Source organism: Lissotriton helveticus, chromosome 4_1 (assembly GCF_964261635.1).
Source record: "Lissotriton helveticus chromosome 4_1, aLisHel1.1, whole genome shotgun sequence".
In the NCBI taxonomy this organism is placed as follows: domain Eukaryota; kingdom Metazoa; phylum Chordata; class Amphibia; order Caudata; family Salamandridae; genus Lissotriton; species Lissotriton helveticus.
In genome coordinates this window covers 198,970,762-198,988,218 of record NC_136063.1, presented here as the reverse complement: position 1 = coordinate 198,988,218, position 17,457 = coordinate 198,970,762, and the positions used below count along the sequence as shown (strand labels likewise).

The 17,457-nt window shown below is 50.4% G+C and overlaps 1 protein-coding gene across 1 annotated transcript in view; it reads right to left on the bottom strand.

The window, feature by feature from the left end:
* LOC144827102 (uncharacterized) overlaps positions 1-17,457 on the bottom strand; it is a 466,306-nt gene that overhangs the window by 241,767 nt on the left and 207,082 nt on the right. The window contains exon 13 of the mRNA XM_078685542.1: positions 16,634-16,762. Within this exon, the coding sequence (XP_078541668.1) occupies positions 16,634-16,762 (129 nt within the window). The remainder of the gene's footprint in view (positions 1-16,633; positions 16,763-17,457) is intronic.

Sequence of the window (17,457 nt, the reverse complement as noted above, 5' to 3'; positions counted from 1 at the left end):
GCTTGGCGGTGTGCGAGCGGGCTACCACACCAGCATCCTGCTCCCACTCCCCCAAACTCGACTGCCCGCCAGATTAGGAGTTTTCTCCTGGTCTGGCGGGCGGTGCTTTGGGGGTCTCAGGTGGTGAGCCTTAGTAGGACACTGCAATGGGAGCGGCAAAGCCTGTTCCTCATTGCCACAGTTTTCCTGGCGGGCTCACCGTCATGAAAAGTATGGCGGTGAGGAAACTCGCAATATGCTTGGTGGTGCTGCAGCAGCACCACCAGCATATTGCGGGCCTCAGACCACTGCAAGCCCACCAGGGATCGTGGCTCCCTAGTGGTAGCAGCGGTCCCATGACGGTCCGACCGCCCTACTCGAAATACGGCGGGCGGACTGCCGGTGCGGCAGTAGCTGCACCGCCACTGTGGTTTTGGCAGTCCATCAGACCGCAAAATTCATAATCAGGCCCTAGGGGCCTGGTTTGGAGTTTAATGAATGCATGTGGCCAGTATTAAAGTGTTTATATATCTGCAGCTAAAGATGTCTGACTGCCTCCACCGCATTTTCTTTCTCTGTCAATAAAGTGACACTCCAAACATGATGGACGGAGCGACAGAAAGACAATACTCAACTAAATTTAGAATATAATTTCTATCGATGGAAATGTGACGGTTGACAATCCACCCCTGCTTTGGGATAAAAAGAGCAATAGCCAAACCCTGCCCACAACAACTACAAAATCTAGGCAAGCAACATGTCCCATGCTACTCCAAGACCTGGGGTTCTATCTGGCAGTGCTGGATGAACAAGAAAAGCCACAGCAAAATAGAAGTTAAGTAAAACTTTCTTAAAACATTTTTAAAAGAACAGAGTTAAATATCAATGCTACTAAATGTAACACATATAACAGTGGTTTACCCAGTGTACCTATCTGGCCACATGTCTCACACTACAAACTGATATTAAATACTCACCTAATACTATTTTATTACCCCCACACATCGAGTCAGTATATGAATGCATATTTATTACACATCCATTCCCACACTGATGTATCATTTGAACACTCTATAACTAAACTGTTCTCATTTTGAGTATTAATCAGAAAACACCAAAAAAGTCAGTCTAACCTTCATCACACTTTACCCACTTACCACACATTCTGCAATCACATGAATTACACATGTTGCCCAAGTACAGATTTCCATTAACCAGTCACTGATGTGTTACGTGTATAAATTGATCAAATTATATCAAGGGTTGGATACACACTCACATGCCAGACATTGCACTCATATCCTTAACCTAGGATTAGCCATACATAATCTATGGCATGGACTATTTGTGAAGCACAATGTCTCCTCCAATTCATCCATTTATTTACAAAGCCATTGGTGTGAAATGTAGTCACACACATACTATCACTCTGAAGGCCACTTAAATTAAGCCCTCACAAGAACACTACCACTTCTTACAACACACATCAGAAAGGACTGCATCTCTCACAATGCAACACATGGTAACGACCTGGAACTGGAAGGAAATGTCTAACATCTTGAACAAATTGCACTATGCGGTCACATATTGTAAAAAAAATGACATTTTAAAAACACAATATTTCTTCAAGTAAACAACAGTTAAAATGCTTCAGGGTTAATATTTTTATAATAACCAAAGAAGAATGGACAACAAATAGTTTCCTCTTCTAGTTATTAGAGTGGGGAACAAAACATAAGTGAAGACAAATCAAAGTCCAGCAGTGGGTTTCAAATGAATAGTGTCCTGTCACGGTCAATGAAAATTGTAATGCTTCCTACAGTGTGTAGTAATGTTCTCCTCAGGGGGCTACCTATTCTCCTGGCATGCTGGGCACTTACCTCTTGGGATGGGGTGTGGTTTTAAGAATTATTTTCACGGGGCAGGGCCCGCTGGTTCTGGATAGATGGCGTGAAGGGAATGGTGAGTTTTAGGTCTTTGGGACTGTTTATTAGGATGGGATGATTTTGGTTGTGGTTGAGACAGGTGGTAAGGGGTCTGAAGGCGAAATTGGGATTGGATGTGGGAAGGGGGCAAGGTTTGAAAGGGGGGCAGGTGGTGGAATGGGTTCAGAGCTTTGGATTGTGGCAGGTGGTTAAATGTTGTATGGGCGGCGATAAGGGCAGAAGGAGGAATAAGGGCAGATGTACCAATAGCAATGGTGGTAGCTGAGGTGCAAGGAGACAGCAATACTCACTGTAAGGCAGGCAGGGCAGAGAGCCCGTCATCCAGGTTGTCTATTATTTGAGCCACTAACTGCCAGAAACCCAGAACTTCAGAACTTCCAGAGTCTCATCTGACAATAATGCTGCTTGGGTGGGGGTGAAGGGCAGAGGTTTCAGTGGCAAAGGACACCCCAAGCTCATTATGGGCTCTTCGACCGACATTGCAATCAGGCCTTATGTTGGTGTACACTTCTCTTTTGCAAATCAATTTTATGGTAGAAAATGTAGCATTAAACAAAATAATTGAATTAATCACTATAGATGAACTTCTAAATAACAAGATGCTAGTTATTCACGGTAGGAAAATGCCTCTTTTTGAATGATCCCCAACGATGTTTTGGACTAATACTGCTGGTTGTCTGTCTATGCACTAGGACTCATCAAAACATGTCAAAATCGGCAATACTCCTAATTGGAATATTTAACTTACCTGTAAGTCCCTAGTTTATGGTACAAAGTGTACCTAGCGCCTGTCAGTTAAATGTCATTAGTGCACTGCAAAATACATAGTGTGACCACTAGAGTGTCAGTCCAAAATATGATGAGACCCCTAGAAATATAGCCTGCCTGTGCAGTTTTAAAACTGGAATTTCGTCCTGTCAAAATAATCCCTTTTGAAAGGCCAAAACCTTTTTTTAAATATTAGCAAGCTACCTTTAGGTAGGCCTCAATGCCCAAAAAGGCAAGGTGCATGGAATTTAAAAGGCGGGCATGTGAAAGTTTAATGTAAAACATGTCCTTATAGTGATAAGGCCACAAAAGCAATTTTCACTGTAGCAGGATTAGCTGCTCTATAGGAAAGCACTGGGATATAAATATCAAATGCAAATAATGTTATATTGGCTTAGGAAACAGCTACAAAGTTAATTGTTGGACTTTTTACAAGACGTATTACAACAATGCAGTGCTAAAGTCAGATTTGTATTAAATATTTTAAAAAAGTTCTTTTTAAAAAGATGACTTTTTATCTGCCTGTTGGACCCGGCCTCGTGGCGTGGTCCAGCCCTGTTCCTCCGCACCCTGAGTTCCCTGCGCAGCGCCCCGTTAGCGTAGCCTGCACCCCGAGCCCTGGTCGTCCTGCCCCTGTACGCCCAGACCCCGTAACCGGCGACCAGCCCCACGTATCCCGTCCCACTCCCCGGCTCCGAGCGCCTACACCTGCATGCCCCACAAGGCCCGGCAGCCATTTTGTCCTTCCCGTGATCCCTGACTCCCTGGGCCTAGCGTGACCCCAGCCCCCAGTGAAACCCAGACTCCAAAGGCGCGCCAGTCCCGGCTGGGAGGTAAAGGGCTCCCTTAGTGAGATAAGCCAGGGAATTTCGATGGCACCTCCGGCCTCCCCTGAGAAACTGGTATCCGTCACACCTTTGGCCAACCCCTGTGGGCCAGTTTCGTTCGCACCTCTGGCCTCCCCGAGTGCTGGCTCCAGACCCGCTGGTGTCTGGGAATCCCCGGACGCATCTTCCAAAGAGATCAAAGAGCCGCCGCCGGACCTCGCCAACGACCAGCCCCCAAGGCATGAGACCTCTGTCTGCGAGGGTCCGGACATCAAAGGGCCACTGGACTATATCAAGGCCCGCACCACAACTAGCGGGCAGTTGTATCTTGGACCTGGAAGCCCTGCTGATCTGATCGCGGCTGATCCTAAGAAGAACTCAACCTTGCATCGCTGAGCCCTGCTGACGCTGTCGCGGCTCCTTCTTCGCAATACGGAACTGAACCACCTGAGCCCTGCTGACGCTGTCGCGGCTCGAGCTTGAACTCGTAACCATCGGAGCCCTGCTGACGCTGTCGCGGCTCGACCTTGCAAAGACCTCGGAGCCCTGCTGACGCTGTCGCGGCTCGTCCTCTCTAAGACCTCGGAGCCCTGCTGACGCTGTCGCGGCTCCTCCCGAACTTCTCCGGATCGAGCCCTGCTGACCTCGTCGCGGCTCGAGGAGTACTCTGGTCCGGCTGGACCATCGAGACCATCATCACGACCGAGCCGATTCGACGTGAGTCAAGCAGCCAGTACGACCATCATCTTTCGTATTCCCCGGCTCGAGGATTGAGAGCTGTGCGTAGGGTACGCCTCGTACTGGGCCAAAGACTAAAGACTGTCCCGCTTCCCTCTTCCCGAACCCTCAAAGACTTTTGTGATACCTCGATCAATTATACATAAGAGTGCTACTTTCCTTTTACTGCTTATAAAGAACTTGTTACTGCAATTCAACGGTGTGGTGTCCGTTCGTAAGTGTGGTGTGAGCTCAGTGTGTACGATCCTAGATTCAAAGTCCTCCCCGGTGGGGACCTCACGATAAGACTCGGCAAGATCTGTGGGAGAGGTGAGTCCTGGGGTGGTCGGGTGAGCACAACCTGGCCCTCTGAGAGTGCCCCTTCCAACATTGGTGGCAGCGTCGTGATAAGAATCTACGTCTAGGGATCGTACAGTACTGACACACTACCCGAACGAAGAACAACCATGAGCCTCACAAACGACAAGACCACCTTCCAGATGGAGCTTCTGGAAGACTACACGCACCGAGAACTGAAGCAATTATGCAAAGATCTCCATATCCCGACAACGGGACTAAGCACCAAAGAAGACTTTCAAAAAGCCCTGACAGCCTGGGTGGAGGCCGGAGCACAACCTCCCCCGCCGACAGAAGACGGTGGAGAGGGAGGGCCACTGACCGAAACCCGCGCCCAAGAGGATGAGAGAGCGGAGTCCCCGACGCGGAGTCCCAGCGCGGAGAGAGGTCTGTCACCAGAAGAGATGACCGACCGAGAACGCGATCGAAACCACGAGCTGGAACTAGCCCGTCTGAAGATAGACGGAGAACTCAAGCTGGCCGAGAAGAAGCTAGCCATCGAGCAGTTATGACTGCAAGGAGTACTGGAGGAGAAGAAACTCCAGAGAGAACACGAAGGGAAAAGACTCCAGCTGGAGCACGAACGCGGCCTGAAGGAGATCGAACTGAAGGCCCGGAGCGAAGACAACCGAACCTCGGCGACCCGAGAGGCCGTTCCCCCGGCGGAACCCAAAGTCCACATCCCCAAGGACGTGGTAAAAGAATACTACAAGAACGATGACATCCAGCAATGGTTCAAGGCCTACAAGGTCGCCATGACCTCCCACAGAGTTCCGCGGACGGATTGGGGGGCCGGGCTGTGGGGTTGATTCCTGAGCGAAGGGAGAGACACCCTACTTGACCTACCGTCCTCCGAACAAACCTCTTACAGCCACATGAAAGAGGCCCTCCTCACAAGGTACGGGCTCACCCCAGAAATGCACCGACAAAGGTTCAGAGACTGCAAGAAGATCCCCGGAACCACATGGGTGGAATATGTGAATTTCTACAGCCGGGCCTTGGAAGGGTGGATCAAGGGCAGCAAGGTGTCCACCTTTGAGGGGCTCATCGACCTCATGGCTTATGAACATTTGTCCACGAATTGCTTTGTGGAACTCTGACAGCACCTCCTGGACAGCAAGTTGGCTGACCCCCGGAAACTGGCCATCGAGGCCGATCGCTGGGTGAGCACCAGAGTCCCCCGGGGACCCAGGGGAGACTCTAGTCGAAACGAACAGGGATCTTCCCGCCAGAGGGGAGGGGGGAGTCAGAATAGCCAGAGGGGGTCCCAGGTAGGGTCCCCGCGCAGTCCCCCCAGAAACCAGCCCGGCACCTCGCCTCCCACAGCGCGTGCAGGGTTTCCTCCAGCCAAGCCAGGGCCCGAGTCAGCCAAGCCTGCTTCCTTTGCCAATAGCCAGGGCATTATGCCAATGACCCCCGATGCCCTTTGTTCAAGAAGCCCGCCGCTGCGGGTCTCCCAGCGCGCCACCTAGCCTCTGTAGCCCTAGAAGAGGAAGGGGAGGAGGATTTCGAGGGGACTGACCCCGCCGCAATGATGTTAGTCTCCTTGGGTGATAGGGAGATGGTCCCAGGAGCCCCCTGCCAGACAACACAGAGAAGTACCGACAACAGGTGACCGTCAATGGCCACCGCATAGGGGCGCTCCGAGACACCGGGGCCAGTATCACCGCAGTAAAATGCCACTTGGTTACCGAAGCCCAAATTGTTCCCCACATCTCCTGCCGGGTGATCGCAGCCGACAACTCCGTCCGCACCTGCCGGATAGCTTAAGTCCCGTTCGAGTGGGGGGGGGCGTCTCCGGGGAGTTACGAGTAGCGGTCCGCACCGACATGCCCATGGACTGCCTGCTCGGCAACGATCTGGAAAGCTCCCCGTGGAAGCGGGTAGAGCGAAGGGCCCACCTGGAGATGGTGGGCCTGCCCAAATGGGCCTGTGTGAGCACCCGGTCCATGACCGCCCGGATGGCCACCCCCGAGAGGGTGAACTCTGAGACCGCACAACCAGCCCCCGAGGACCCCGAGGTCCCCGAGGCATCTGAAACCCCTGAGCTGTCCCCCGGGGAGAGCCCTCCCTCCGATGCGGGTCCCCTCTGCCCTGACGTCAAACCGACCCCGAGCCTGGACGACCTTCCTGAGCTGGCCCAGTGGCGCCAGGAAGGAGGACCGTCTCGAGAAGAGTTTTGCCTCGAACAGACCTCCTGTCCGTCCTTGGTTTGGCCGCTGCAGCAGTCCGCCGCCCAGGCCGCCGGTGACCAGTCCGGCTCCTACTTTGTTTATTGGGAGAACGGCCTTCTTTACAGCGAACAAAAGTCTGCCGAGCTAGGGTCAGCCTGGGTGCTGGTGGTACCCCTACGTTTCCGCGGCTTCCTCCTGAACCTGGCCCATTATGTACCCCTGGCGGGACACTTGGGACAAGACAAGACGTATCACCGCCTGGTCACACACTTCTACTGGCCAGGCATGCGCTCCGATGTGGAGGCCCACTGTAAGTCCTGTCCCACGTGTCAGTCCAGCGGAAAGAGCGGAGGGAAGCGCAAGGCCCCCCTCCAACCCTTCCCCGTGGTCAGTACCCCTTTGAGCGGGTGGGAATCGATATCGTGGGCCCTCTAGACCCCCGGACCTCCTTAGGTCACCGATTCATCCTCGTCTTGGTGGACCATGCCACCCGCTACCCCGAAGCCATTCCCCTCCGAACGGTGACAGCCCCCGTAGTGGGGCGGGCCCTCATGGGGATCTTCTCTCGGGTGGGATTCCCCCGAGAAGTCGTAAGCGACCGAGGGACCAACTTCATCTCGAAATACATGAAGTCCCTCTGGCAACAATGTGGGGTGACGTACAAATTCACCACCCCATACCACCCCCAGGGTAACGGTCTGGTGGAGCGATTCAACCGGACCCTCAAGGGAATGATCATGGGTCTCGAAGAGCCCCTGAGGCATAAGTGGGACGTCCTCCTTCCCTGTCTCCTCTTCGCGTACCGTGAAGTTCCCCAGAAATCCTTGGGGTTTAGCCCCTTCGAGCTGCTCTACGGGCACCCCGTCAGGGGGCCCCTCAGCCTGGTCAAAGAGGGATGGGAAACAGCGGCCCCAGAGCCCCCTCCGGATGTGTTTCGATACATCCTGGCCCTCAGGAACCAGACTAGGAAGTTCCGAGAACTGGCTGAGGCAAACCTCGAGGCCAGTCAAGAAGAAATGAAGCGGTGGTACGACCAGAATGCCACTCTGGTCGAGTTCCAGTCCGGACAGCAGGTCTGGGTGATGGCCCCCGTGGAGCCCTGTGCCCTGCAAGACAAGTGGACCGGGCCCTTCAAAGTGGTAGAGCGCAAGAGCCAGGTGACCTATCTTATCGATGTACAGTCCCCCAGGAACCCCTTGAGGGTCCTCCACGTGAACCGCCTCAAACCCCACTTCGCCCGGTCCGAGATGAGCTTGCTCCTCGCCACGGACTATGGGGAGGAAGAGGAAACAGAGCTTCTCCCCGATCTCCTGTGCACCAAGGAAAAAGATGGCTCCGTAGAGGGAGTGAGTCTCTCCTTCTCCCTCTCGCCCGAGCAGCGCGAGGACTGTCGCCAGTTACTGGGACAATTCTCGGACCTTTTCTCCCTCATCCCCTGCGTCACCCGCTGGTGCGTCCACGACGTGGACACCGGAGACAGTCCGCCGGTACGGCACAGAGCCTACCGCATCCCTGACAGAGTCCGGGCCTGCATCGAAGCTGAAGTCGCCAAGATGCTAGCTCTAGGAGTGGTCGAAGCCTCCGACAGCCCATGGGCCAGCCGCGTGGTCCTGGTTCCGAAGGCCACCGCCCCCGGTGCTGTTCCTGAGCTGAGGTTCTGCGTTGACTACCGCGGGCTCAACGTGGTCACCAGAACCGACGCACACCCCATTCCCCGAGCAGACGAGCTTATTGATCGCCTAGGGGCTGCTCGCTTTCTGAGTACGTTCGACCTGACCAGCGGATACTGGCAGATCGGCCTCACAGAAGGGGCCAGAGAGAGATCCGCTTTTTCCACCCCGGATGGTCACTACCATTTCCGGGTGATGCCCTTCGGGATGAAAAACGCCCCCGCCACCTTCCAGAGGCTGGTCAACCAGGTACTGGCGGGGTTGGTGGCGTTCAGCGCTGCGTATCTGGACGATATCGCAGTGTTCAGTTCCCACTGGTCCGAGCACCTCCAGCACCTCTGGGCGGTGCTGACGGCCCTGCGGAGGGCCGGTCTCACCATTAAGGCAAGCAAGTGCCAGATCGGACAAGGGTCCATAGTCTACCTCGGTAATCAGGTCGGAAGCGGCCTCGTAGCCCCCCTCCAGCCCAAGTTCAATGCGATCGTGGCCTGGGAGGCCCCCACGACCCAGACGGAAGTGCGGGCGTTCCTAGGGCTCACGGGGTACTACCGACGGTTCATAAAAGGGTACGGCAGCATCGTAGTCCCCCTCACGGAGCTAACCTAAAAAAAACAGCCGAAGAAGGTCAGCTGGACCCCCGCCTGCCAAAAGGCGTTCGAAACCTTAAAAGACGCCATGTGTACTGCCCCAGTCCTACAGGCCCCCGACTACTCCCGAGAGTTCGTGGTCCAGACGGATGCGTCCGAGCATGGCATCGGAGCCGTCCTGTCCCAGGTGAACGAGCAAGGCCTAGACCAACCAGTGGCATTCATTAGCCGGAGGCTACTCCCTCGAGAACAAAGGTGGAGCACCATCGAGCGGGAGACCTTCGCGGTGGTTTGGGCCCTGAAGAAGCTGGGGCCCTACCTGTTCGGTACTCACTTCCGGGTCCAGACCGACCACCGACCCCTCCGGTGGCTAATGCAGATGAGAGGGGAGAACCCCAAATTGTTGTGCTGGTCCATCTCCCTCCAGGGGATGGACTTCACAGTCGAGCACCGGCCTGGTGTTGACCACGCCAACGCAGATGGCCTGTCCCGTTTCTTCCGCCTCAGCGAAGAGAACCCCCAAGAGGATGGGTAGTTCTCCCCGCCTTCAGCTGGGGGGGACGCGTGTTGGACCCGGCCTCGTGGCGTGGTCCGGCCCTTTTCCTCCACACCCTGAGTTCCCTGCGCAGTGCCCCGTCAGCGTAGCCTGCACCCCGAGCCCTGGTCGTCCTGCCCCCTGTACGCCCAGACCCCGTAACCGGCGACCAGCCCCACGTATCCCGTCCCAATCCCCGGCTCCGAGCGCCTAAACCTGCATGCCCCACAAGGCCCGGCAGCCATTTTGTCCTTCCCATGATCCCCGACTCCCTGGGCCTAGCGTGACCCCAGCCCCCAGTGAAACCCAGACTCCAAAGTCGCGCCAGTCCCGGCTGGGGGGTAAAGGGCTCCCCGAGTAAGATAAGCCAGGGAGTTTCGAATGCACCTCCGGCCTCCCCTGAGAAACTGGTATCTGTCACACCTTTGGCCCCCCCCCCTGTGGGCCAGTTTCGTTCGCAACTCTGGCCTCCCCGAGTGCTGGCTCCAGACCCGCTGACGTCTGGGATTCCCCGGACGCATCTTCCAAAGAGATCAAAGAGCCGCCGCTGGACCTCGCCAACGACCAGCCCCCAAGGCATGAGACCTCCGCCTGCGAGGGTCCGGACATCAAAGGGCCACTGGACTATATCAAGGCCCGCACCACAACTAGCGGGCAGTTGTATCTTGGACCTGGAAGCCCTGCTGATCTGATCGCGGCTGATCCTAAGAAGAACTCAACCTTGCATCGCTGAGCCCTGCTGACGCTGTCGCGGCTCCTTCTTCGCAACATGGAACTGAACCACCTGAGCCCTGCTGACGCTGTCGCGGCTCGACCTTGCAAAGACCTCGGAGCCCTGCTGACGCTGTCGCGGCTCGTCCGCTCTAAGACCTCGGAGCCCTGCTGACGCTGTCGCGGCTCCTCCCGAACTTCTCCGGATCGAGCCCTGCTGACCTCGTCGCGGCTCGAGGAGTACTCTGGTCCGGCTGGACCATCGAGACCATCATCACGACCGAGCCGATTCGACATGAGTGAAGCAGCCAGTACGACCATCATCTTTCGTATCCCCCGGCTCGAGGATTGAGAGCTGTGCGTAGGGTACACCTCAAACTGGGCCAAAGGCTAAAGACTGTCCCGCTTCCCTCTTCCCGAACCCTCAAAGACTTTTGTGATCCCTCGATCAATTGTACATAAGAGTGCTACTTTCCTTTTGCTGCTTATAAAGAACTTGTTACTGCAATTCAACGGTGTGGTGTCCGTTCGTAAGTGTGGTGTGAGCTCAGTGTTTACGATCCTAGATTCGAAGTAGTCCCCGGTGGGGACCTCACGATAAGACTCGGCAAGATCTGTGGGAGAGGTGGGTGCTGGGGTGGTCGGGTGAGCACAACCTGGCCCTCTGAGAGTGCCCCTTCCAACATTGCCTAAAGTCACATTTGCATGTGCTTCCAACTGGCACTTAGGAGCTGAATAGTCCCTTTGATAAGGTGTGAACTTGCTTCTATGGCTAAAACATTGGCCTAGTGCCCAAAAACCTAATTAATTTCAAAGGGGACTACCATGTCACAGGCAGATGTAGCTAACACCTGGGCCTGCTCCCTCCTTTTTCCCTCACGTCAGTGAGGCACTATACCAGTGGAAGAGGAGCTACCCAAAGAACCGATTATCAGTGATCGCAGAGGAGGGTTGCTCATTTCCCTAGCCACACCTCTGGGGTACGCAATGGACCTCTGCACAGGGAAAGAATGGCTGTGCCATGTGGCATTTATGTAGCGAGGGGCACTGTGGGATTGTTTCCAGTAGAGCACAGAAGAACTGCTGCCAAAGTGGTTAATGGTACCCTACCCTGTGAACTTTTTATCAACTGGTTTGGGATGGGCCTGGACTCTCTCTCATCCCCCCATAGGCTATTGCCTGGCATAAATGTGACACCCTCAGCACCCTTTTCAGAATACTACTGGACTTGTGGAAGACAGAAGAAGAACTGTATCCGATGTTGAAACCAGTGAGGAGACCTGAAAGACTGGAACCTGCTCTCCCTTTTGTACCCAGGACAAAGACGAAGACTCCAAAGATTATTTGTCTGATCTCCTGTTAAGCTAGAGAGCCCTTTTCCTGAAGAGCCCAGCTGACTAACTCCAACTGAAACTGCCCTGGACACTGCTGGTGGGTTCTGCTGGAGTTAGTCTTGACCCCCAAGTGCTGTTCCTGAGATCCTGAGATCCTTGGCTGTGTGACATAGTACTGCTCCCAAGATCTTAAGAAACTTAAGACTAAGAGACTTTTTGGTTCCAAAGACCTTTGGCAGAAAGGGACAAACATTTTGGCTCCAACGACCTTAGGAGGGCAGAGACAAACCTGCCAAGTCAATGCAATGAAGGCGTGTTCCTGTTGGGCCAAAAAGTTAGGTTTCCCCTGATCAAGGTTTTCTGCAGCAGGAAATCCGTTTCCGCTGGACTGTACTGAGTGGCTATGTGGCCTCGTGGAGCTCTGTTTGGGTACAAATATTTTAGCCTTGTACGCTGCAGGGGTGGGGAATTCCTATCTCCCGACGCCCGAGACATCTAGATTTCTCACAAGGGCAAGAAGTTTTAATGTCTATTTTGTCCCAAGGACAAGTAGACAAAGACTTGTTGTAATCCAATACCCAGCGCTTTAACCCTGTTAGTCAAAGCTAGTCAATAAGTCTGAATGAAGCACATGCCACTACGTGCTGAAATGTAGTGGCCTGAGATTTCACTGATGGCATGCTGTACAGTCACGTCTGGCTTTGGATGAGAGGGGGGCTTAGCTCGCCCCACTGGTACACTTTTCCTTTCTGTCTGTGCCTCCTGATCCGGGCTGGGCTTTGAGCAGATTACTGGCAGTGAAGGGGCCAGTGCAAAAGTTTGGAACTGCGCTATCCTTTCCCCGGAACATAAGACCAACACGTTGGAGTGGAGCTCGTGGTTGCAGCTCCGTGTGGTACACCCACAAAATTGCCAGGTAACAGCATTTTACGTTCTCCCCGAGGCTCTTTCATTCACTTCGAGAACTGGAGCTCAAGAACACTTACAGCACTGACATGCAAGAGGCTTGTTTATCAGCTTCTAAGCCCCTGCCATCTCGGTCTTTTATTCTTTGTTCTAACCTTGAGCCTCATTTGGCCCCGAGATGCGTTGTCAGCCTCGCCGCCTGGGCCTACAGTAAAGTGCCTAGCTTTCCCTTCTCAAGCAGCTCGAGCCCCTCCCTCCCTTCATGCTTTGCCTTCCCTTTGCACCTTATGTCTCACCCGATGTCTGCCCCTCCTAACCCCTGTGAGACAGCCATGGCCCCCTCCCCTTGGCTTCTCACCTCTTATCTTATTTAGGGCTTGCATTAAAGCTCCTTACTTTACCCATGCAACTTTCGCTTTCATACAGGCCTCTGGCCCACCCCATTTCTGTCTTTTCAATTGGCCCCTCATGCCTCCGGTTTATTTGGTGGGCGCTGTGCTGTTTGCCAGCTCGTTCTTCCAGGTGCTCTGCAGCACCAGGAATGAGAAGGGGGGAAATGAAAACAGAAGGGACACCCCATTCGTCTTTTGTAGACACGTTTGTGATGGTATGCAGGGCACAAGCTCTAAAGAAAATCGCTAGTGGACTAATTAGCATAGACAAAGCACAGAGACAATCACATGAAGTGATGTAACAGCAAGTAATGTTACTATCTTGTGCGATGCATTAAAAATGTGGCATTTTGCACACAAACACTGTTTATATTGTTAGGCTTTGTCAGCTCTCCAGAATTGGTTCCCTAATTGTATAATTGCTTTAGATAAACAACAAATATTATTATGCAGTGAAATGCTGAACTAGGTTTTATATTCGTTTTACTTCTTGTAAATCATGTTTTCCCAAACACAAAGGGGTACATAGTGACATAAAGACTCTTCCTAGTTACAGTCATAAACAACAGTTTTTAGTGAGTACATAAAGGGTGCTTCATGTATATTTTGTAAAGAGCAAATTGTTAGTTGCTCTGTTTGGATTATGCTGTAATTCGTAAAACCATAAAACTGCAAAACATCACACTCCCAACACTGTTAAGAAAGTAATGCCAGTGGTGGACAGTTTACCCCCATCATGGGTTCCTCTGGAGGAGGGGGAAGATGTCTAGTGACACAAAAATAACGTGAGCCACTTTGCAAGTAAACACAAAGGCCTATGTTTGCCATTGGAAACAGTAATGAAAATGCTAGGTAACTGCATGGGTCTTCATACAGTTGTAAAAGGGACATACCTGATCTTCCTTCTGCCTTGGGCAAAACACAACTGTGTGCCCTTTGATTAGTGAGGGGACTCAGTCCACCCTTTTCCACCCCGGACTTGTGCTGTGGTGTGTGTACGAAATACAGTCAATGTAAATCTTATTTTCAATTACCTGATTTTACTAAAGCCTTGTCTTTGAACTGAGGGAATGTATATGCTTTTCTGTGAACTACTAAGCATGGCTTTAAGGAAACATGGGGTGCTAAATGGAGAGTGACCTCTTCAAGTGCCAGGGCACAAGACTAGATCTGCAATAAGATAGGTGACTTGAGGGCTACAAAGGGGTTACAGCAGGGTCAGCTCAGTTCTCATTGAATAAGGACGTACCATCGAATTCACCCACTAAACAACCATGAGTTTCCCAATATGCTGCACCTTTATCTAATTTACAGCAATAATTAAGCTTTGAAAACTCTTCATCACCCCTGCAAACACTATTAAAGTTTTGGTTAAACCCAGTGCCTCTGTGCTGTTTAGCAATATACACTTGTTTTAGGTAGCGTTTAGTAATGGGTTAACCTTTATCCAAGTACCACCAATTTTAGTAGATTAAGAAATGGAGAAACAAGTAAACAAAAGACTTGCCAAGGATCACACTGTGAGGTTGACTGAAAGTGAGTCAAGGTTAAAGGTTCAGTGCCCTCGTTTGGCCGATTATAATTGAGCTACATTTCCTCAAGAGCTATGTGAATAGTGTGCTGGTACTAGGTAAAATATGGAATGGTTGCCTACAATGTACTGGCAGAGATGACTAGTTAGAGGAGCTAATATGGGTGGACGTGCATGTGTGTATATGCAACGTATACAAATAGGCACCTTAACAATCGACGCAGGAAAGCGAAAATGTTGAGACCCTAGGAAAAACTGGTCTAAAGAAATCCTCCTCCTACTGTTTGGGATGGATAGATTGAGGGGGCTTCCCACTCCTTGACTTCAATAAGATGTATTGTTTTCAGGGTCCAAATTTTTGCAGAGGCCCATGAGTCTGTCCTTTGTGTTATATTTGTTTTCTCTTCCCGGGGCTTTGGATTCTCTACAACAGCTACACCTTGCATTTGGGCTGAACGTTACATCAAAGCACCTTGCTGATACTTTTACCACTAGGCAGTCAGGAAGACCATTTTTTTCTGCTGGAAAGAAATAAAATGCAGAGCAAGTAAATACATGGAGAAGGTACCACTGGAAGCTACTAAAGCCAGGAACAGCTAACAGTGCAAACTTCTCAGGAAAGACAGTAAAACAATGTGAAAGTGTACTGATGCTATGTTCTTTATGGCAGAAATCACAAAGGTATTTACTTTATAAACTCTGCTTCTTAAGACAGTAACCATCTCATGCCACCGCTAAAACCTTACCTCCGTTTTTGCTAAACTACTGTGAAATTTTAGGTACCATCAATGTGAAGCATCATTTATTAAAATGTGTGGATACATACTAGTTTTTCCAAACAAAATTCATAATGGAAAATCAGTGTGACCAGTTTCAACAAGATTATGGGAAACATGAAAATAAGTAAGCACTGGCAATGCTAATAGGTCTGACTTTGGTTGTCAACCTTTTGGTTTTGTCAATGCGTGTCTTGTTTTAACATGGTTTATGTAAAACTTTATTGTTGCTGGAGCTGCTGGGTCCTAACTATTACAAGAACTATTGGAAAATAGTTTTTGGTCTCAAAGCACACATTGCCATGGTATTTCCTAGCACTGAACAAAACTACTATGTGTTCTGATACGCTGCTTGTAAAAGAGCAGAATGCTGACTCTCAAGGTGAAGCCAGTCAATAGATAGAATTTTCATAAAAACAAAAGGTCCTGCTTAACCCAGACCAAATTAGGAACCCAATTATTAAAGAAAGTCGCGAAAGTTCACCCATGGTTTATTTTCTTGCATTGGTGCAGATTCACAGCTTTCATGTACTCGCATGAAGGCCACAAAATTGTACTCCTAAAAAATACTTGTGAACTGCATTTTAGCACTTCCAAAGATGATTGCATAATTTAGCTCCTACGAACATCTGTTGAGCGTTTACAAGTTCGCTTTTCCTCCAACCACATTTTTCCCAGCCCAGCAAGAAATTTTCCTTCTGCCACGGTCAGAAGTACATTTCTAACCTTTGTCAGTGTCTGAAAAGATTAGAGAAGAGCTGGTCAACCCCACTTAAACATGCAAGTTAGTAGGTTTGCACAGACTCTAAAAGGCATTCCAACCGTGCAACCATTGCTTATCACTACCTTTAGCCCCAGTATGTAGATCTGCTGAAAGGTGTTAAAATAAGTAAATTGCTAGTATTCAAACTCTTATATATTATGAACCCTGGTATAATCAGAGAGGCTATTATCAGAGCTCTTATAAAATTAGATTGCCGCTATTATTTGTCACTGCAGTACATGGCACCAAAGGGGCAAGTGGATTTTGTTACAGGGCAAGTAGATTTATGAAGCTACTTGTCCTATGGACAAGTAGATATTTTAATAAATTCCACACCCCTGACGCTGGAGTAATCTGAGCTTAAAAAAGTGACTCTGTCTGAAGCTAGATATCTTCACTGAACGATGGGACTAAAGTATTTGGCCGGCGAGGAACCTTCCTTGGGAATAAGTTTTGAATTTAATCCACTCGCAGCTTTTTCACGAACAGTCAGCAGTCTCACTGGGCCCTCATTCAATGATTATCCAGCCAATGGAGTACTTCTCAGCCACAGTCTGCTGCATTGCCTCACTGAAGTTTTTCAACTTCCATTTCATAGATTTGGCATAATATTGTGATGTACGCATCATAAGACTCGAGCACTACTATCAATGTCCTTACCTTATTTTTCTGATTCACACATGCAATGGCTTCAGGTCTCCCCTTTTCGGTGGTCAGGTGGTTAAGGATTTCTTCTACCACAGGCAAATGGCAATGACGTGCTGCCACATGAAGCGGATTGTCTCCAACCTGGGAAACGCAGAATTGGGAAGAATTTCAGGATGTGCAAAGTTTTCTTCTGAACATTCTGTGCAGCAACTGAACCCAATGAATGTAAAGTAATTTTCCAAAAAGATAAATGTTTAAGAGCATTTTGTGCTTAACCCTCCAGAAAAGATGAAATAATTCACCCATATTCACATATATGTTTCCCTTTACAGTTTTAAATCTAGTACTACAAGTACCATGATGCGATGAATAAAACAGAATTGGATGACATATATGGTGAGTTATTTGCTATATGAGTGCACAGACAATCCACTAATCTGAGCAGAGAGAGATAGAGCTTTTTAGGAGTCCATGGGAGTGACATTTGTGAGTATGGTACCGAGATGAACTTCATGAACAGGTCTGAGGTTCTATTAACATCAACAAAGCCCTTAAAAATAGGCAAGAATTAGACAGTGTTCTATGGTGCCCGATAAGCACCCAATGAATGACATGTGACTGTATGTTGGGCTTCATATGGTGGAATTCATTGCCCTGTTGTAGCTGACTACCAGAATCTCAACATTAAAATATGGGCTATATTATCGACTATCAGAATATTGCGATAGTAAGTGTGTATAGGTAATTAAAGATTTACCATACCTAATTCAGCTCTACTTTGATGGTATTTACATCCTCAAGGTACATAAATGTGGAGTTATGAATATTACATCTAT